This window comes from Chroicocephalus ridibundus, chromosome 3 (assembly GCF_963924245.1).
Source record: "Chroicocephalus ridibundus chromosome 3, bChrRid1.1, whole genome shotgun sequence".
Lineage (NCBI taxonomy): Eukaryota > Metazoa > Chordata > Aves > Charadriiformes > Laridae > Chroicocephalus > Chroicocephalus ridibundus.
The window spans coordinates 27839507-27860541 of record NC_086286.1 but is presented as its reverse complement, the minus strand read 5'-3'; the positions used below and the strand labels follow the sequence as shown (position 1 = coordinate 27860541).

At 46.1% G+C, this 21035-nt stretch overlaps 1 protein-coding gene across 1 annotated transcript; it reads left to right on the top strand.

Moving 5' to 3' along the window:
* Positions 1 to 12254: 12254 nt before the first annotated feature.
* Positions 12255 to 20590, top strand: SERTAD4 (SERTA domain containing 4). The gene is made up of 4 exons (XM_063328533.1): positions 12255 to 12381; positions 12726 to 12906; positions 13354 to 13469; positions 16623 to 20590. Exons 2-4 carry the CDS (start codon positions 12741 to 12743, stop codon positions 17376 to 17378), a joined length of 1038 nt encoding a protein of 345 aa, XP_063184603.1. The 5' UTR covers positions 12255 to 12381; positions 12726 to 12740; the 3' UTR covers positions 17379 to 20590.
* The last annotated feature ends 445 nt before the right edge of the window (positions 20591 to 21035 follow it).

The window sequence follows — 21035 nt, the reverse complement described above, 5'->3', positions numbered from 1 at the left end:
ACACAGCTTGGTGTCATCAGCAAACTTCTCAATCCCACCATCCATGTTGCCGATATGGACATATAAATAGAACTCCCTTTAAAAGTAACAGCCTCTAAAATGCATATGAAGATATTTACTTCAGAGATTAAAAAAATGTGCAATTCAGACTTTATATGAGTGCTTAAATCTTTCAAGATGGAATTTGAAATGCTGATGCATTATGCTGCCTTGCACGAGGACGGCCCCAGAGCAGCAACGATAGGTAACTAGCTTGGTCATTTTGATTGACGAGAATGAGAAAAGAGCAAATCATTTAGATTTTGGAAAATTATCTGTTAAAGCTAAATTCTTGCAAAACTAGTAGAGATAATGAAGGTTTGTTTGTTCCTTCTTTAACTGTGAATTTACGTTTGGTTTTGACCTCATCACCGGTGTGTAGCTGCTAGCACACAGACACGGAAGGGCCCGACATACGAAGTATCACTATGTCCTCTGGAATTATTAAAAGCATTAATGTTTACACCTGCGTGTGAAATTGCTAAAGTGGTACCAGGACAATCAGACTTAGGCTAACCAGTACCCTGTTGCAAAGCCGAGTGGCCCTGAGAGCGAACCTCAGTTCTAAACTCTGCATTCAAATTTATGTATTTAACTTTGGGCTTTTATTAACGTGATTACTTCCTTTGTACAAGTCCACTTTGAAACATAATATGTGTTCCGTATTACCTGGATCAGATTTTGGGAGGCAAAATGAACTATATTTAAAAACACACACAGTATGTGAACTGAGTAAGAAACTTAATTTTAGTGCCCTGCCTGATACTCCCTGCATTGCCCTAATGCTTTCCTCTCCAGCCTCTGTACTTAGAAGCAAAAGAGAGCAAAACCTGGGCGAGTGGTTAATTCCTTCAAGATGACATGGACGTGGAATCAAACTAAATAATATACTTGCTTTTGTATTTGATTTTTGGTTTGGATTATTCAAGGATATTTATCCTTCTCTCTTGGAATAATTTTGCTTTGCAATAATTTCAGACAACAAACACAGTCTACGGTTTAACTTACTGTGACCCACTCTGGCTCCCAGAGTAATTTCTCCTACAAATTTATTTCTCAATTGTTGGTTATGCTCTGCTGTGTTTTAACTCCTTTTGTGCCCCTCAGATTAGGAATTGCTGCCGAGATATTTTTCTTGAGATCCTTTTATTTCTGATTTACTGTGCTTCTCAAAGTGAAGAAATTGCTCTTATTGCTGTAAGGTAGTAGGAAGCTGCTAATGCTTTTTGAGAGCAGAACCACACACAGGAGGCTCATATAATTTACTTTGTAATTGAATGGTACATTTCTCAGTATCCAGATTTTTAGCTGTTGGGATTTCTTTTTTAAGATGATGTACCCTTCAGAGGTTGCGATGTACTCCTATTAAAGACAACCGGGGTGCATTTCCCTGGCTCATCATAATAAACTGCCCGAGCAGACTATCGCCAGCGAATCGCCCTTCCAGTTCTGTGTAATCCTCCGTTAACCTTGCACAAACTTCTCCCGGGCTGTAACAGAAACTTGGCACCTTGCTTCTGGCTGTCCTGGAGTTGGGCTGGTGCCTCTCGGGGCTGTACCCTGCGACGGCGCTGAGAGCTTGTTTTTGTCTTTGGACTGATTGGATCTTTCTTCTCAGGGCCAGGTTCTGCCGGCTTTATTCAGGCTGAGCAGTCCCGCTGTGCTCAGTGGAACTATTCATGGAGGGAGGTGAGCTTGAGGAACTCCTCAATGGGAGCTGGGCTGGCACCCTCCGGTCCTTGGAAGCGAGGAAACTCTGTCCCTCCTTTTGTGAAAAGCAGAGAGCATGTGTAACAGAGAGGGATGATGAACAGGAATGCATCGGGCAGAAGTAGACATGGGAAGGAAATGAATCTTTAATTCATTATCGTGGAACAGCAGCTAAGCTGGAGCTAAGAAAATACTTCAGAGATTTAACATGAGATCTAAATTTTATTTTAGAGTTCATATTGCAATTTCATTGCAATGACAAAAATGAATCAACTGAATAACTGAACTGAAGATGATCATTATTCAGTTTTTCTTGGTGGTTTGATAGCTGAACTGATACGAAGTTTAAAATCTCTCTCCTTTTAGCAAAAAAAAAGTCACTGTTCAGCTCTGGAGTACCTGGTTGAGAAAGACTGGATATAGAGTGTCTTTGCTATTGTTGCTGGAGATGAAGGTGAAAGTGTTTGTGGGCACCGAGTGAGTCTCAATATACTGTACACAAAGTGAAAATACAAAGGAATACGCAAGTGCTTCCCCGTATCTTCCTCTTTCTGTTTTTTGTAATTTGGGGAATAGCGCATTCCACGAAATCGTGAGAGCAACCTGCACAGGTTTGTTTAAACTAAAGCAACTGCCTGTCCCCAGCCATTACTCATACCAGTAAGAAAACTTCATAGGACTTAGCCTGGGCACCTCCCCAGTCCCTGGCGCTTAGATGTAGTCCAGCACACGCCATATGGATACACAAGAGGGTTGACGCAGCTGTGCAGTAGCTAGAGGCAGGTTTTTGGAGCAGGCAAGCAGGAATGGCTTTGGGCAATTGCCGTTGCACCAGATCCTGCTCTTAAAATGCCTTCCCTACCGCACATCAACAATGTCTTGCTTTCTGGACATGAGACACTACGCAGATCTGTGACGGATGAAGGTAAATCCTCTTCCTCAGCGCTGGGCCCAGCATCTGGTTATCTGCGCTCCTTTTGCCTGAAGCTGAGGGGGTAATTTCCTGCGCAGAGCGGGGTTGCTCTAGTCTGAATGCACCCCTGCTTTCCCCTTCTCCGGAACCTTACCTGCTCCTTCTGCCAGGAGCACGCACGGGAGACACCACCAGGGCACGTGGTCCTTCCTGGTCCCTGGGAACATCACCCACGTTGGACTGCGCTATCCTAACAAATAGCCCCTACTCATGGCAGTAAAAGTGCTCCTGACAAATGCCGTGCTAATAAAGACCAACTTGCAGTGATGGAGGAAGAACCACTTGTGGGGATCACGGAGCTCCGAGTCCCAGCCTTGGTAAGGACACACGCCTCAAAACAGTTCTCTAAACGAAAATTAATTCTCAGAATAACTTCAAGGTTTTTGTGCTACTGTTCAAGTAAGAGGGATAATCACTTCCTGTCGCACCAGCTAAATAATTGATTGCAGATCCTAGCAGAATATTGTCGGCCCAAGGACAGTGGAAATCTAGAGCTCTGCTTTTGCGGTTACAAATTGTGCAGAGGAATGCTTTTCTTATAAATATCTGTGATCTGCTTATATTAACTCTCGATTACCTCAGCTGCTTTTGCCACCTCAGTTTTTTCTGTGGAAGATTTCTTTTTTTCTCACTTTCCTGGATTGCATAATTATTTTATATGATAGAAGTACTTTATGTTATTTTTCCCTGGTTCTGAGAAATTACTTTTTCCTTAGCTATTAAATCAATAAGTTGCACTTAAAATGAAAACTGAACTTAAAATGTTTTATTTTTTAAAAAACTTAGTCTTTTGGGGTCTGTGTTGTAAATTGAAACACAAATAAAGCCTTTTAAATTTTAATAATTTTTTTTTTTGCTTGCTTTTATAGATCAGAAATGTTGAAGTCTGAAAACAGAGACACAGGCAAGGAGACTGAGAAATGAATGGACAAAGTCGTGTTAGTAAGAGTCAATCTGAATGCTGTAAGTCTCCAAAAAAAAGATATTTAAGTCAAGTATGAAATTCTGCATCAAAATATGATATTTCCTCTTAGCACTGTAGTTTGTAATGCTACCCTAGAAAGCCTGTCTTTGGGGAGATGTCACCAGCGCACAGAGGTGAATGACTAATCCATTCCTGCCAAAAGTGTCTCCTGCTAATTACAGGTAATTTGTGCTGCCCAGTAGCCTCGTGCCCATTGAGCTACGTCGTGCATAAAAAATGGATACTCAACAGCATTAGTATCATAATTTTATAACCTTTCCATTATTTAGGCATTTCTCTTTTTCTAATGTACTTTATGTGCATTGCAAATATTTATTATGGAAAGAAAACATTTTAAATTATGTTTTTAAATTAACGTCCTGTGTCCCATAGAAAGGTGGGCTCTCTCCCTCCCTTCCCCACCCAGCTCCTCACCACAGACCTGCCCGTGCTGTTGCAGCTGAGGGACCTTTATCCCGTAACTAATCCCATCCATCCTTTACAAAACAGATGAGAGCGGTTCCCAGTATCTCTCCTTAGGAAGGTGCTTCCTGCCGGAGCCTCCACCCAGACGGTGGGTCAGTGCCATTGCCCCTTGTTCCATCTCTGCAGAGCAGCGAGGTGGAGAAGCGGCAGTGCCAGGGTGGGATCAGATCCCGGTCGTCCTCGTGCAGCTGCTCTGGCCAGTTTGGGGGGGCTTCCAGAAAATGGGAAAAGCGGAGCACCGCAAGAGGCTGAGAACGGGTGTAGGCAAAGTGATTGCAGTGATTTTTGACCTGTAGATAACATGTTTTCTATCACATGCTAGCATAATGAATATATTCCTAGCGATTGCTTCCCTATGAAGTCCCTAGATTACAGGATGAAAAACTGAAAAACCTGGGGAGCAACAAGACTTCGACCTTTTTGCCTTTCTTCCCTCTTTCCACTCTTCTTCCCATTTTTCCCCCGCCTTGGCTTGGTGTTTGTCCTTCTGCATCTCCTTCCCCACAGCAGCCGCCACTTCCCAGCTGATCCCTTCTTCTTGTCGCTAAAATGACCAGCCGTGCAATTACGACTATTAAAATTCGTCCATTAACGCAGCAGTGAGGTGGGGTCGGAGGAGCTCCTACCTCCCAGCTTGCTGTGCCACGCTGCCAGCAGATTCGGGAAGGCGACACCACACTGGTTTATCCTGGTTTTCTTCCCAACCCTGACAGCTGGTTTCAACTGGTTGAGCCATGGCTGCAGTTCAGCCCGATTCAGATGTCTCAGACGGTCTATATAAACATCATTCCTGCTTAGGGGTCCTATTGGAAGAAGTGTCTGTTGGGCACTTAGTGAATTACAGGCTTAAGAAACTACCTGGCAGTGCTTGGAGACCTTGAACCAGACGCAAAACTTCCACTAAGGCAGCCTGTAGCGTCTTAAGTAGGCACTTGGCTGCCAATCAGTTTTAGGCACGCTGTAAAGGGACTTTCTAAAAAAAACCCTGACTCTGGACCAGCATCCCTGTTTGTTTCATCTCGATTTGGAGCGGTTAAATAGGAATTTGCAAAGGAAATGAATAAGGGGACCAGCTTCTTTCATTTAAAGGGCTTGTCTAAGTAGAACCAAGCAACAAAGGAATCCAGTGTAAGGTTTGCAATTTTTGTCGCTCTTGTCTAACCAGATTTACATCGTCAGAAACAAAACAAACAAACAAATCCACCAAACCAACATGAGAGAGCACGAGCATTTTAGAACGTGTGCATTACAAGTGATACAGAGTATGCATTTATCATTCAAAATTTTGAACAGCTGAGAAATAAATATGCAAAGTAGATTGTTCGGTTTGCAGATGGTAATCCCGCCACACTGATTTTGCTCAGCTGTCTGATTTTTCAGTGTCTGCGTTCCTGGTTCCTGGGGTTCCTGATTAAGAAATAAAATATGAGTCACAGTGCATGGTTACCTCCGGCACATCTGAAAGGGTAACGCGGCGGCTGAAAACACTGTGAGAGGCTGAACCCAACGCAATGTCAGGGGACCGAAAAAATTCCCCGCTCTGCCCCTCATTTTCACAGCTGTAGGATAAAGGTTCCTGCCAGCTCTTGTAGATGGGTTTGTAGTAAACCAGCCGCCCGGCCCGACTCTCCCGGGGGTCTCTGCGGGCAGGGACGGCCGTCGGGCAGCATGCTGCGTGGCAAGGTGAGGTACATCCCTCTCCCTCCCTCTCCCGAGGATGACTCAGTCGGTTATTAAAAATTTCCAGCTTCCAGCTAAAAATGGCATCAGAAGCGGTGCCCCAGAGGGAAGAGGGGGAGACGTGAGAAATGGGTTCTGTCCCCGCTTCCTAACACACACACTCACACACACACACACACGCACGCGCGCGCGCAGAGCTGATGTGCAGCCCGTCTGGGAAAAGTTTATTTTGCAATAAGAGGGGTTAGTATTCTGCTAAAGGCTTTTGCAAAGACTGGATCCAATTTTCGGAGCCTGTTGCCAATATTTGTGAGTCATTTCCTTGGAATCCTACCTTTGGTGTTTATTTCCCTTAGAAGGAAACTTGTAAAAGAATAATAATAGCTCTCATTCTTCGCGGAAAGTAGCACACAGCAAAGTGGGAGACAACTCGCTCTTTGTTCCAAAACACTTTTTTGTGTTTGTTTTGTTTACTTTCTTCAGCAGACAAAAAGTGAAGAAGGCAATATAATTAACCCCATAAACCATCTAATTTACGGTGCCAGTGACATGCCTGCGCTGCTGCACGGGAGCGAAAGCTAAGTGGGGAAGCGATTTTAATTGGTACCTCTCGTAAAGAAGTGAGGAGTGCTGCCTTGTGCTTTGGGAAGTCTTCTCATGTACCAGAAGGGCTTTGCTTTCACAGCCCTGCCCGGCTGCTGCGGCCCCATCTTCTCTCTGACTTCAGTCCCAAAAACAACATCTAGCACCTATTCCGTGTCAAAACCCACTGCAAAGGTTAACTAATCATAAATACTGTCGGTTAGAGTCTGCAGCAATAGGAGCACCTTTTACCCTCAGGATGGCGAAGTGTTTTGCAAACCAAACTCCCACGGAGCCGAGTGGATCCTGGACGGAGCTCTGTATGTCTAGCAGGGCCACGCAGCCACCAGCGGGGTGGAGGCAGAGAGCATACGAGACATTTTGGCTAAGAACACTGGAAAAAATATTTATGCTTACTAAAATAAATACCATGGGGCTTTATTGTTCTCCTAGAGCAGGCAGGCGAAGCAGCCGCCAGGAGATGGCTGCAGTAAACTCGATGTCATCTTTTCTCCCAGCTGCCAGAGCCCCGTGGCAAAAAAATAGATTGCAAATTTGCTTGTATTTTCATATATTCGCAAAAATTCTAGCACGAACTATGACTGTTAGAACCACCATTCAAGAGTTGATTGCACATAGGCTGCCAAGAGTACTGATAGGTGACATATACCTACAAGGAAATAGAAGAGGAAACCTCTTTTCTGTCGGTACAGAAACCTCTAGTTCTGCTTCATAGAGACGAGAAGCAGGAGAAAGCACAACTGCTAAGAATTCAAAAGAACGTTTTCTTTTTTCTTTCTTTTTTTTTCTTTTTTTCCCCTCTGAAAAAAATGCTTGCTATGAAAATCAGGGGACTCTCACAAACTGGGACAGAGTAACTCCGAAAAGTCTTTCTCGGAAGAATTCAACTGCAAAGTATGAAAAGAAAAAAAAATATCATGTGGGAATTAGGAAAGCTAGAGAAATATTTGCTTGGAATTCTGTCTTGAGAAACAGGCACTCGAGCATCTGGAGTTGTATAATCTGAATTAGGACAGAAGTTAAGTGAAGATACCTTTGAAACCCTTTCATGGAAAGGCTGCATCTTGACACAGAAATCAATTTCTGATTTCAAATTAATTCCTTTTCCACCAAACAGTGAGTCCAACTCTAGAAAAAGAAGGAAAAAAAAAAAAGAAAAGAAAGCAAAAAAAAAACAAAACAGTGGGTTCCTTGAAATTCCCTGAAGCGAGGGCCAAGAAATACAGGGAAAAACACTAGACTTGGCAGGTCTATAGTTTATCTATACCTCCGAAGGATGAAGAGCTGAATTGACCCCGTTGGCACACAGACCTGTTGTTCTACCAGTCTAGTTATTTCAGCCAGCCTTAACCCTTTCATGTCGCCCTTGTACCATGCTGATGTCAGACGGCATTATACATGTTTCTGATACGAGGTGCGGCTGAAGGAACAGAAAATGATCACTGCCCGGGGCCCGCGCTGCCTCGCTGCCACCTGTCCTCGTCCCCTCTTCCCTCTGCCTCCTCCTTGTCGTCTCCAGCTCGTGCACCAGGAACCACCCTGCACTGACGTTCTTCTCTGATGGTTTATATCAACAAGAGAAGGAAGAGATACCTCTCTCTCTCTGCTCCCAACCCATGGCCTGTTTCTCGGGAGTCCAATTTTCAGTTGAAATCCAGCATGGCCAACTCTAGAGGCTTTTCCGCTTCTTGCAGCCTTGCAGCTCGCCTTGCCTCCAGAGCCCTGAGCGCAGGGATCATCTTTGACTCTTTGCTTTCATTTACTTTACTGATTTTTCATTTCATTTACTGATTGGGCTGCCCCAGTGTGCTGCCGTTCGGTGTCCCCGGTGTTTCCACTGCTTCATTCATAACGTTACTATAACTCCATGCCTGTCTACCCAGACAATAAACGTTTCAATCAAGGCCCTCATTATCTCCCATCTCTCTTTGTAACTTCCTCCTCCTTGAACTTGTGACATATCAGCCAGTTTGATCTATTTAAAGACAAGCTCCCAACATCCCCTTCCCTGTCCACTGCTGTGGTCAGAGCCAACCCACCCCCTGCCTTTCCTCCTTACTTGCCTGCACCTAGTCTTCATTGTCGCGTGCTGGGTTGTCACAGCTCTGCCTTAGCTGTCACTGCTCCCCCATCGTCTCTACTGTACCACTCTGCTCCCTTTGCCGGTGATGCTGGCGTCCTCGGGCACTTATCTGCTGCTCCCGTGGAAGTCTTTATGCCCTCTTTCACGATGCGCTTGCCCACAGGGTGCCCGGCCTCCCTCAGCTGAGTTGGCACAACCATAAAGAGTAGGTAGTCTACAAGGAGGTCAGCCTGGAATTGTTTACATGTGATTTAGTCGGGTTCTGTTGGTTTTAATGTAGGTACACCAGTCTGGGTATGTCATTGTGCCTTTCCCCTTCCTCTCTTCGGCTGTCACTTGCTTTCGCGGAGCGTGGGTCTGCACAGCCACAGCCACAGCCACAGCCTGCAGCGCTCGTGCAGCGGGATCGCTGATTGCTTCGGCAGTGTAAATTTTCTATAACGCCAGGAAGGTAACAGCTACTGAAACGACAGCAATTTTGTTTTCTAAGCGCTGCGATCCAGATGTTAACAATGGCATAGTACAGTTAAGGAATGCTATTCTCTCCTCAAGTCATGTTGTTATGCAACGGAAACGCTCCAGAATAGACGATAAAGACTGAAACCGCTGCAGTACTTAGGTACGAACCCAGGAGTTAAGAAAGGAATAGCCATCTTAAGTCTATTCCCTTGTCTTTATTGATCTCGATGAGACCTGCAGCATTATGGTCACAGGCATTTTATTTTTAAGTTTGGGATTTTAGAGGCATTCTGGAGCTGTATAAAGAGCCCTTTTCACTGACATCGGCATCAGGCTTGTTATAATGTGAATGGCATCATTACAGTTCTCTCATTAACATCATAATGGCTCTGGAGGAATAGGGAGTGAAAACCCCAGCAAATGGAGTAGCGTAGCAATGTATAGTAGTCTTACTGTGCAAAACTGCATACGGAAAAAGTTTGACATTTTAACCTTCAGGCTGCTGTAGATGCCTCGGGGTGTCCTCACACTGCATGCATTTGGCTGACAAAATGGAAAAATTGTGGTAGCCTAAGGATGGAGGGCTGGGTTCAATAAAAAACTGTGCCTGGCTTCCATGCCACTGAAGCCCACACAAGGCTCCCAAATGGATTTTTCAAAATTGAATCCAGCCCTAAGTGTCAACCTTTTGCTGTAATTTTGTATAGTAAATGTATTGTATGCTCAAATGTACATCTTTCATCCTTTATTTCCAGTGGTATTAATGGGAATGTAACAATGTGTGTGCTGTTCTGCAAAGTCTCATTGAAACGAACGGGATTTTGGATGAAATCCCTCCATTGCATACGATAATGTAATATAAATGGGTTGGGCTTAGGGCTGGAGGACGATGAGATCTGGTTCTATTTCTGGCTCTGACACTGATTTGCTGCGTGACTTCTGGCAAGATACTCAGGAGTGGATTTTGCCACCCTTGACGGGGAAAAACGGTAGGCTGGCTCTTCGGGAGCAATGCCAGAGGTCCTGTTTATGGAGATAGGTTCGGCAGCGCTTTTTCAGTAAATACCACCTCGTACCTCAGGCTTTCAGTTTTGCCGTGTCCAACTTTACCTTCGAGGAGGCTGACTTTTCCCATGTGCTGAGTACTCGCAGCTCCCTTCCCACTCATTTGCAGCAGCTGGAAGTCAGTGCTTCTGAAAAATCAAATGGGAACAAATAGCGCGCCCGGAGTCACAAGCCCTTCTAAAAGCCTGGTTCTCAGCTTCTGCGTGCTGAAGCAATTCCTTTGCTACTAAATGGGGCTTATTTTGTAGCTGAGTGCCACCCATACAGCTTTGTAACGCATGCTGAGACCTACAAGCTTGGTTTGAGGCTTTGGCTTTCTGATTTATTTATTTTTTTTAATCTTAGGGAAGCTCTATTATTTATGCTTTGTTTTTACACAGTTTGGAAACATGGAGAATGTGCACGGACAGTAGCTGTTTATAGAAGTTAACTGGCCTGCCTCTATTAATTTTCCATGTTGTAAATAGCAGAAGCAGTTCATTTACTTTACTGGCTGTCCAGAGAACTCGGTTTGTCAAGATAAATCAGCAGCGCTGTGCAGACGGCATCCCGACACTTCCTTCTTTCCTTCCTTCCTTCCTCCCTCCCTTCTTTCCTGTGTGTTTCTGCTTAAGCATAGAAAGACCTATTGCTGATGAAATATGTAAAAAAAAAAAAGAAAAAGCACAGTCAAAATCTCCGTTTCTCATAAAAAAATTCCACAAAGAGATGCTGAATTCATTACGTGCAAAGAAATCCTGACTTTTCCAAAGCAGCAGTGAGTTTCTTCCAACCCTTATTCTCTAAGGACAAACACTGAGTGTTGACATCATGCCAACATGAGAAGATTGATGTCTCCCTGTGAGTGATTCCTCAGTGCAGATTAATGAGAAGAGTCCGTGGGTGCTTTCTAACGATGGCGTAATCTTTTCAGCCACAAAATATACGACTTTTTAGCTGGTTCTTGGGCCACTTTTTGGCCCTGCTCTTAGGTCAGCAGACTGACCCACTTGTTGTTTTGACCAGTCTTTCCATGCGTTGGTACTCAGCTGGTAACAAAAGCTGTGGGGAATAAATAATATATACTGGCGGTGTCAGGGATAGCTTCCAATGGGCCAGTCTGGTGGCTTGCCACTCCCTGGGTCAGTGTTTCTGTGCCCAGGAAAAGCAAGATGGCATTAACGGGCTACTGCAAGAAGATGACTGAGGGCCGTACGCAGTGCACGATGAGTAAATTAATTGTGAGGAAGGGGTTTAGGCACCCTTCAGTATCAATCATTTAGGCACCTTGTAAAGGTCTGGTGGCCTTTACGAGGGCAAACAAGGATTTGCTAGGGCTCGGGGATTTCCCCTTCGCCTCTCATTTTCTGCCCCGTTGAGGAGCGGAGGGCAGACCCACGCGTGCATCCATCCAAGGAACAGAGAGTTCACGCATGCTGGAAGCCCATTTCTTAATAAAGTAGCAGCCTTGTGCATTCTTCCAGGATTTAAGAAAACAACTGGCAGATGTGAATGATTTATTTTTCCTCCCTCTTCTGCTGCGGTCTATTTTTTCCTCTTGTTAGCCAGCGCTCAGCTGCTAAGACAAACAATTGCTGAAATTCCACCTGCCCACCTGCGGCCCCTCCTTCTCGCTGCTCGCTCGGGCCCTCGTCTTCCTCCGGGAGGGCTGCACCGAGGGGAAACTCCGTCCCGCTTTCTTAGAGAGAGGAGGAGGAGGAGGAGGAGGAGGAAGGCGAGGGAGGGGCTGGGCCGCGTCTGGGCGCATTGTTCCGCGCTCCTCTGCCAAGAAGTAGGTGACTATGAACTCATCCCTTGCCCCTCGCAGAAAGTTTGCTCCCTCCCCTCCCTTTCCCTTCCCCTCCCCTCCCCTCCCCTCCCGCCTGCTGTCGCGGCAGGAGGCAGCTCGCAGCCTGGCGCTGGCCCTGGAGTCCCCGCTCCTGCTTAATATTCCGCCCGCTCCGCCGATGTTGTGCTTGGCTCCGGTGGGACTGCAACTCACGGCTTGAAACCGGAGCCAATTTTCTGTCTTAGTCTCGCAGTGTTTTGACTGGAGGCAGATCCAGTTCAGTCCGATCGGGGCTAGTGGAAACAACTACCTAAGTCTCCGCTGTCTTGTTTCGTTTGGGAGGGAAGAAAGAAGAAAGAAACGCGATCCCCGGCTGCCGGGCGCGCTCTCTCTCGCACATACACACCGCACACACACACGCACACACACACACACACCCCCCACACACGCTACACACCACACACACACCGGCTCCCGCACCCGCCGGTGCCGAGCGCGCCGTGCCAACGCCGCCGGGAGAACATGGGAAGCGAGTGAGCGGATCCGTGCCGGTGTGTGAGCGGGGACAGGGACGGGGGGTGGCGGCGGGAGCGGGGCCGGGGCGGCGGCGGCGGCGGGTTCGGGGGGCGGTGGCGGGGGCGGGGGGGGGCTCTCACAAACTCCCGGTGGCGGAGACCCCGCGCCCTTTGTGGGCGAGCGCTCCGGTCTTTTTCCTGCCATAAGACGTAAAAAAAAAAAAAAAAAAATAATATCGCGTGTCTATGTCAGCTATACGTGCGTATCTCTTTTATATAGGTGTGCCTAGAGGTGTGAGTGCTGGGGGGCGGCGGGGGCGGGGGGCGAGGTGCCGGGGGCGGCGGGGTGCCGGGCGCTCACCGCGCTGCTTCGCTTCCAGGTGCCGGCGCCCGCGATGACCCTGGTGCTGCCCATGCAGCGGCTGGGCCGCCCCATCGCCGCCGAGGCAGCCGCCGACCTCGCCGCCTACCGCGGCCTCTGGCAGCCGCCCTGCTGCGGCCGCCCCGCCGCCGCCGCCCCGCCGCCGCCGCCCCCGCCGGCCCCCGGGCCCCCCGCCGCAGGTAGGCACCGCGCCCGGCCCCGCGGCGGCGGGACGCAGCTTGGTTTGTCCGCCGAGGGAGGCTCGGCCGGCTCGCCGGGGGCAAGCGGGGGTGGGTCGCCCAGGGGCGAGCGCGGCGCGGCCGCAGGTGCGCGGGCTTGGCTTCTCCCGGCTCGTCCCCGGGGGGCGGTGGGGAAAGCGGCCGCCGGCTCCCCCGGCTGGGAGGGAAAGTTTTCCCCAAGGCGAGCGTCCCGGGGCCGGTCGGTGAGCCCCGGGCTGGCCGGGCCGGCGCTGCCGGCGGGCGAGGCGTTAGTCAGGTGAGGGATTGTTCCCGATGGCTGCGCGTCGATCCGGGAAAAAATATGCGTCGGAGTCCTCCTGTAGCGCGAAGGGGAAATGAAAAGTATTTTGTTTGGAGAACCTCCGGCAAACCGCATGTCATTTGTCGTATCTGATTTATTACCCACAGGATCACATTACAGGGGAATTTCAAATCCTGTAACAACATCCAAGATCACATACTTTAAAAGGAAATATGTGGAAGAAGAGGATTTTCATCCACCGCTCAGCAGCTGTACACATAAAGTATGTTTTCTAATAGTCATTATTTTTACTCCGAGTTTCAGATGCTTAGTAACACTCGATTGACCCATTTCCAGGAGGCTGAAATACTCTGCTGAAATTAGGAGAATGATCCAGCTGTTTGCTCAGAAACAAATAGTTGTCGCTTGTTCACATTTATTGTTTCATTGTCATCGAATTGCTTAAGAAGCAAAGGCGTTTCTTCGTTTATAACAACTGTAAATGGAAAGGCTGAGAATAACTTTTTTTTTTCCAGATTATTTTGTTCTTAGCTAGTTTATATCATGCTTACAGAAACAGCTACGTAACAGCATTTGAACAGCAGAAATGAAGAACATAAATTAAATGGGCCTACGATTCCCCACTGCATTCAAAACTTTTTCCAGGGGAGAAAATAGTAATAGGTTCCATGTACCCCAAACAGGTTACAGATCCTCTAGAAAAACAGAATGATTTGGAAAGCAAGTACAAGCTCCTTCAGTATTTAATCCTGTTTATTAAAAAGCTAATAACTCCAAAAGAACAGATTAGTAAATGAAAGAATATATTTTTTTTTAATGAAAGCTGTCAAGGGGAGCGATTAGAGCAAACATTTCCCAGGCCAGTGAATACACAAATTGAAATCTTTTTTTTTTATGAGAGATTTTGTGCTCCCGTTCATTAAGGGCTGAGTCCTGTAGGGAATTGCATGCCTGGAGTGATGTGCTTAAGGATAGCTCGTGCCTTGAGACACCATCCTTACCTTGCTGGATCATACCTGGCCCATGGCAGTCCAGTGCTACCCAGGTACCGTTGGCGACAGAGAAGACACAATGCCATCTGATCAAAGCACAGCTAACGGGAGGCAATAGTACCACAAGAGACAGCAAGCTAAAAGAGATCAAGATGTGGAGCGAGTTTCTACGTTATCTTTACCTGCACCACAGAGGCAGCCTTCTGAGATGCGAGGAGAACCGAGTGCCTCGTCCCTCCCAGGGGCACTGGGCAGGGAGGTCTGCCCAGTTGGGACCCTGTTTCCCTGCAGGGATTTCTACAGAGGAGAAGTGAGCGGTAACGCCGAGCTCGCTTCCCAAGGACCTTAGAGTAGCCGAAGGAATTTTCAGCTACAAATAGTGTTGGCTGGAAGTAAGTACCTGACCGGGAAGGTGAAAAACTGCCTCACCATTAATTCCCGAAGGTGTCCAGTCTGCTGCCAGAGCAATGAATAAATAGCACCGAGGGTGTTGAAAAATGTGCTCTGGTTACTGATCGTGTCTCCCACGTCACGTTACTCTCTGATTTCAGCCAGTTTTTTTCTTGGCTAGATTGTTGGATTTTTGTGGAGTGATTGTTTCCCTCGCAAAGAGGAGGAATGGTTGCTTATCCCTTTCTAACAGCAGAAAACCCAGTTGTAGAGGTATTGGTAAGATAGACCTGTCCCAGACATTATTTTGTCCTCTTGTAGAAGTGTATCATGTCAAAAACCCCGGGTCACCAGTTTCTTCTGTTCAGCACTAATGCGTTTTGTAGTTTGTAGCACTGAGCTCTGGGGGAGGGAGGATGCCAACCCAGTTTCTTTGAATTTTCTACACATTTTTATGCCTCCACTGCCCAGTAAAGCTTGAGTTATGTTCTGAGATTCCTTGTCCTGTAAAGGGTATGACGGTAGGGCCCAGAGCCCCTCTCCAGGGCCGTTGGCAAACATTTGTAGTAGAAAGCCTTTGACAACTTGTTCCTACTGGTGGCTCTCCAGGACGTATCTCCAGGACGATCAAGGTTCAAGGCTTACTGGTTTGCTCCAGGTGTTTTTGGGTTTGCTGACTATTGCTGCGGCAGGTATAAAGGACATAAATTAACCTATAGGCTTAAGATAATTTAAAATGAGTCATTTATTATAGAAAATTACTCTCTCTAACAAAGAAGAGCTTCAGCTGTGAACTCACATGAAAACACGGCCTTTTTTTTTTTTTTCTTCACGCGGCACTGCGCTTCTTCTAAGCCCTGCAGACAGGACCGGGCTGTGGAAAGAGCTAGAGGGCTGAGGAGAGCTGAATGGATGTGAAAAGCAGCTGTGCTTTATGCTCTTTCAGTCCTCATAGCTACGACTTCCACTCTGCAAAAATGCTGTAACCATGTGGGAAAGGGAAGAATGATCAAGCCACAGATGGGGGGGATTTAGAGCAGTCTCTCTTTGTGCTGTGCTGCTCTCCTCCTACGCAAACCAAATTCTTACTAAAAATGAAAATTAGTTAATAGTGCTTACAGTAGCATGCGTTGCCCCTCTCTGATTTTGATTCCCAGGGTAGCGATTACAGCGCAGAATCCGGGGCCTCCCGGGGGCAGTAACCTGTTCATGCTGCCAGTGCTGAGAAAGGGAGTCCTGGAAGGACCATGGAAGGGAGAACAAATCTGTGGGCGCCCAGCCAGGATTTCTGCAAATCCCTATCCTCTCTCCATTTCCTGACCTTGTCCCTGCCTATCCGCGTTCCCACCGGTCCCGTAGAGCGCAGGGTGTAGTTTGCAGGCCAACAGCTGCTCTCCAGATGCTGCGATGCTTTGAGATGGGTTTCTCCCTGCATGCACTTCTGTACGCAAGAGCAGAATAAGGGAGCTTGGCAAATGGAGGCCTCCTTGCTGGAGGGCCTCTTCCACTGGCAGTGGATTAAATGCTCCGACACTTGCTGCGTGAGGCGATGGCTGCTGGCTGCGTCTTGCAGACCTTCAGGCTGCAGGAGGGGAACCTTTGCTTGGCTTCAGAGCTTTGTAGAAGCCCCACAGGGGATGGAATCGGGTCCACTGACATCAAAAAGCCCCCAGCCTTCGCTGGAGCTAAACTGCACAACAATTTTATGTTTTAAACCCAAATGCAAATAAAGAGCCAGATGTGTGCATCTGGATTTCGCTCTCCCATCCTGGATCCGTGCCCTGCGATTGCCTCCGTAGTGTAACACTCAGCTACTTATCTCCTAAACCCCGGCTGAATTTTGTGGCCGAGAAAAAGCAGGTTCCCAGCTACCTGGGTGTGCAAAATGAAAAGCCAGTTTTAGGTGCCTCAGAAAGAGAATGTGGAAAGTAGTGGCAGAGGGGGAATACTTTGCTTCGTTTTTTTTTTTTCTCCTTGCCTGGAACGAAACCGATTGCCTTCAATTCCATATCTTCTGTCTTTTGCATTTTCAGACAATCTCCGTGTTTGAGGAGCGGGCCCATATTCTTTACATGTCTTTGGAAAAGCTGAAATTCATTGACGATCCTGAAGTCTACCTGCGGAGATCCGTCCTCATCAACAACCTAATGAAGAGGATCCATGGAGAAATCATCATGCAGAACAACTGGTGCTTCTCCACCTGTTCCTTCAGTGGCGCGTCGCCACAAGAGTGGTTTGTGCCTCAGGACTGTCCATACAGAAAACGCCTTCGGATGGCAAAGGAGGAGTACGAGAAGCTCCACACGTGCTGCTTCTATCAAGAGTGTGGCAGTCACTATTTAAATCTACCTTACTCTGTTAATGCTAATACAGAAAATACTTCCTCCTCCTCTTCCTCCTCCTCCTGCTCCTCCTCCTCCCCCATTTCTATGCCAAGCTGTTCCCAGCAGGTGGATTATGACATTGGCAGTGCCCCTTCTTACAGGAGCGATGACCAGATACCTGCTAACGAAATGTTCATCACTAATGCCAGGTCTCACGGTAATCAGGAAAAGGCAAAATTTAATGACGAGAAAGGAGGTAACGAACCTGAGCGAGAGAGCGTCGCCCTAAACTGTGAACCTGTAAGAGGCACTCACGCTCTCGAATGTAAAGGCAAATTTTACGACTGTTTTGAGACTGGATGTAATGACAAGAGCAACATAAGTGAATCTTGGAAAAAATCCTTAAGGAAAAAGGAGTCTTTACCAAGTAATAAAATGTGCTGCAGCAAAGGAAGTAAAATATGAGGCATCTTTCTTGCTCTGTTGAAGCATGCGCAGCATGTTCGTTTGTCTGTCAAATTTTTATTTTGAATGGATTTTTTATAGTTTTCTACAAATGATAACAATCATGCCACAAACGTTACGTGTAGTTTTAAATGACTGGAGAGCAGATTGTGTTAAGCGTCTCTATCATCTGCATCAGCGGCCTATTTATAAATATGGAGACTTCATAAAGAACGCCGTTGCGTTACTGCTTAGCACCATAGTCTGTACAGCTATGGTGTAGCTTTCGTTACTGAAATTACCAATCAGCCAGATGGGGAAAACATATCGTTTTATATATCCCCGCCCCCAAGAAGTCTGCCATTAATTAAGAAGAACCTCCATTATGTTTACCGAGGAATTAGAAGTCTGGTAAACAAATCGATGCTACCAGCAAGGGTGATGCGCTCCTTGTAACTCAGTGTTTGTTCTGACAAAGGACTGTCTTCCCGGACTGGGAATAAACCATATCCCTACATTTTATACTGATACTCATGAATTCCTGGATTCAGCGTCTTGTTCAACTGACAAAATAGGACGTAGCATAAAGAAATAACCTGTTTATGGGATCTTAATCAGAAACACAACATGCAGCTCAAGTACTTGCACGTTTTCACCTCGGCTGTAATAACTAATGAGGCTTGTTGTTATACAGGGCAGGTTTTTTTTTGGTGCCTTACTTTTTGTCTTAATTTTTGCCAGCGTGAAAATTAAGTATAAATCAGTGATACAGCAGGGATTTAACCTAAACAGAGAAAAAAACCCACAACCACAGGTTGGATCAATATTATTAAAAACCTTTAACCTTTGAAGTACTGAGTTCAACTTCCTATTCAAACATCTCTGTTCTTCCTTTTTGATGCTCAATTGCTTTTTGATTTGCCATCCTTAGGAAGGGATTTAAGAAACAATAGAGAGATGTCTCTTGTAAACAAGCATTCGATGCTTGAGTGTTTCTATGGCAACTGTCTGTTGCTGGGGCTCTTTTTTTTCCTTCTTCGTATAATGAAGTTCATGAACCAGTGGCATGTTTTATACTTTATTCTGTTTCGCATAATTTTTCTCTTTTAGATTGCAAAAGCATGCGGGAATTTTTCTATGACTTTTGCTGTTGATTTAAAAAAGACAAGAAAAGAAAGCAAAAAGCACAATGTTAATTGATAATGTGGCGATAAACATGATTTTATCTGAATGAATGTAAGGGGTTTAATTTTAAAAAAGAACATTTTGGAGAAATGAGCTGAGATTTCAGTGGCTAAGGACAACATTTAGTCATCTCCTAGGTAGGTTGTTTGCAAAAGTGTGCTGCTTAAAAGGCCCAGAAGATATTAGTCAGGGTTGGACTAAGAGTATTGTGAGTCTTAGATCCACCAAATTAATTAGTTCCCACAGTCCTCATAACAACTGGCAGGGTACGCTCGGCGAAATAGCCACATCCAAGCCACGGCTGACTCATAATAGATGCTTGTTCCCACAGCACTGTACATCCAAGTGACATCTTCTCCACTTGGTTCTTGTCCAAAGGGTGAAGACCACACCTCTGTGCTGGGGAAACGGCCAGCTTGGTGCAGGGCATGAGGGTCCCCGGGGGGGACACCGCCCCGGGTCAGAGACCTCCTGCTCTGGGTTTCACGGGTTTAGCCTGGGTCCTCCTGGACCATGGGTAATTTGAGTAGCATCCACACCCCGCAGTCACATTTCCAAACTGAACGGGTTTTGTGACTAAGTCCAGCGGTCGCAGGAAAAAGCTTCCCCCTGCCAGCAAAAGTGACCACAAAGAGAGTATCTAGGACGTAAATCAATGATAACCTTTGTGTGGTCAGCTGAGTTGGAACTGACAAGTTTATAAACGTTATCATTGTGAAGGACGACAAAGAGAGTATAAATCCCACCTTATTTCTCCAAGACAGAAACTTTTTTTATTAATAATAATAATAATATTAAATATAGATCTCATTCATACAGTGTATGAGTAGGATCATCATTTAGACATTTGTCCACAAGGACCAATTTTTTAAAAAAACTGATTTTTCTTGTGTTATACCCAGATAGTCTAGTAATGTCTGCTCTTTTCCAATATTTGATAAACACTTGATGTTTTAAGCTTAAATATTAGATGCTTGTATACTAATGTGTTGTTGTAGTAAAGTGAAATTTCCTTGATATATATTTATTAAAATGACCAAAATTCATTTTAATTTTACATCTCCAGTGGCTACTGGGTCCTTTCCCCCATGTTCCCCTCCCTTACCCAAGGAAATGCCATTTAATCAAAGTGCTCCCTGCTGAAGAGATGAGGCTGCAGTTGACTGCGCGCCTCAAGCTGAGTCCGGGATGGAGCTCAGCCTTCTCGGGGTTTCAGGAGACTTCAGGACGGTCTGAAGGTGCACTGAGAAGCAACAGATTTCTCTCTGGATTTGCATGGACAGCCAAGGATAATGCCTGGCCAAATGCTGCCCAAGCCACAAATCAGCTAACGCTTTCGAGGGGGCTGAAAGCTTTTTGACCCCAAGGGGTTCCTTGGTCTTCAAGAGCAAGCCCGTACATATAACCCTTCGCAGAGTCCTCTGAGTTGAATTTGCACCAGCTGAAGTGATGGATCAGCAGAACTCTGTCTACTCCGGCCACTCTAACAGCCTCTTTAGTTCCAGGCACACCTAGAAATTAAGCCATTACAGCTCTGGACAGTCTTGTTGAGTGTCAGCAGGCTCTGTAAGGGGCGAAATGTCATCTAATTTATGAAGGCTGGCCTACGGGTAAGTGATCTTTTCTGCCTTTCTCCAGACCATGTCTCACAAAATAATGGCAAATACTGAGAGCAGATGTATTGGACTCAGGAGTCAACTAAGTCATCCTCTTTGCTTCAGAAGAGACAGAGGTATTTCATGTTAGAAAAGGGAGTTGGAAACACCCTTGTCCAATTGCCAGAAATGCAACAGACCTTGATAGGATTTCCAACCTGGGCTAGGCTGAATGGCTTTCATGGTTTAAGTTTGTGTTGATTTATGGCATGTGGAGAGAGTGAACCTGACAGGCCTTTTCCCCATTGCACACTCCAATACCGAGGACATTTTGCTAGTATCACAAATTTTCAAGAGCTAGTTCTTTTCCAAGGTTATAGTAATGCCTGTCATCCGTATGTCCCACGCATAACTGCTAAATGAATGCTCCTGAACCTGATCCTGGTCTCCCTGCCTGGAAGAACTGGACAGAAGAGCTTCACTCTAGGGAGATTAATTTACTCTCTATCAGAAGATACTTTGCTCCTAGAGTGTAAGACTATAAAGAACTGTGCCTTTCAGCAGGCTAATCCCTGCTTATTATGGTACTTCAATAATACATGGAAAACAGCAACAGAAAAAGATGTTTCTCTTGTCAGGTCTATTTTATTGACACTAAGAACAGAAGCGTCATTTTATCTTCAGGATCGCTTTCCACCAGGTAGTACATTTCCCTTGGCAATGCATAGTTCATTTCAGTTGAAAAAAATCACGCTCCTTTTTCAAATCATGCAGCGTAATATCATTGTGCTTCATATATACTTAATACTTTTGGTAACATTTTACTATTTTTACTGGATTAGCTAAACTGTTGAAACAGCTTAACACGACGGTTACTTAAGCATTCCCAGCCTCAGCT

Coding starts and splice junctions, on each gene's coding strand:
- SERTAD4 (XM_063328533.1), top strand. CDS start 12,741: ATGACCCTGGTGCTGCCCATGCAGCGGCTGGGCCGCCCCATCGCCGCC. Junction 12,907..13,353: donor CCCCGGGCCCCCCGCCGCAG/GTAGGCACCGCG, acceptor TATTACCCACAG/GATCACATTACAGGGGAATT. Junction 13,470..16,622: donor TCAGCAGCTGTACACATAAA/GTATGTTTTCTA, acceptor TTGCATTTTCAG/ACAATCTCCGTGTTTGAGGA.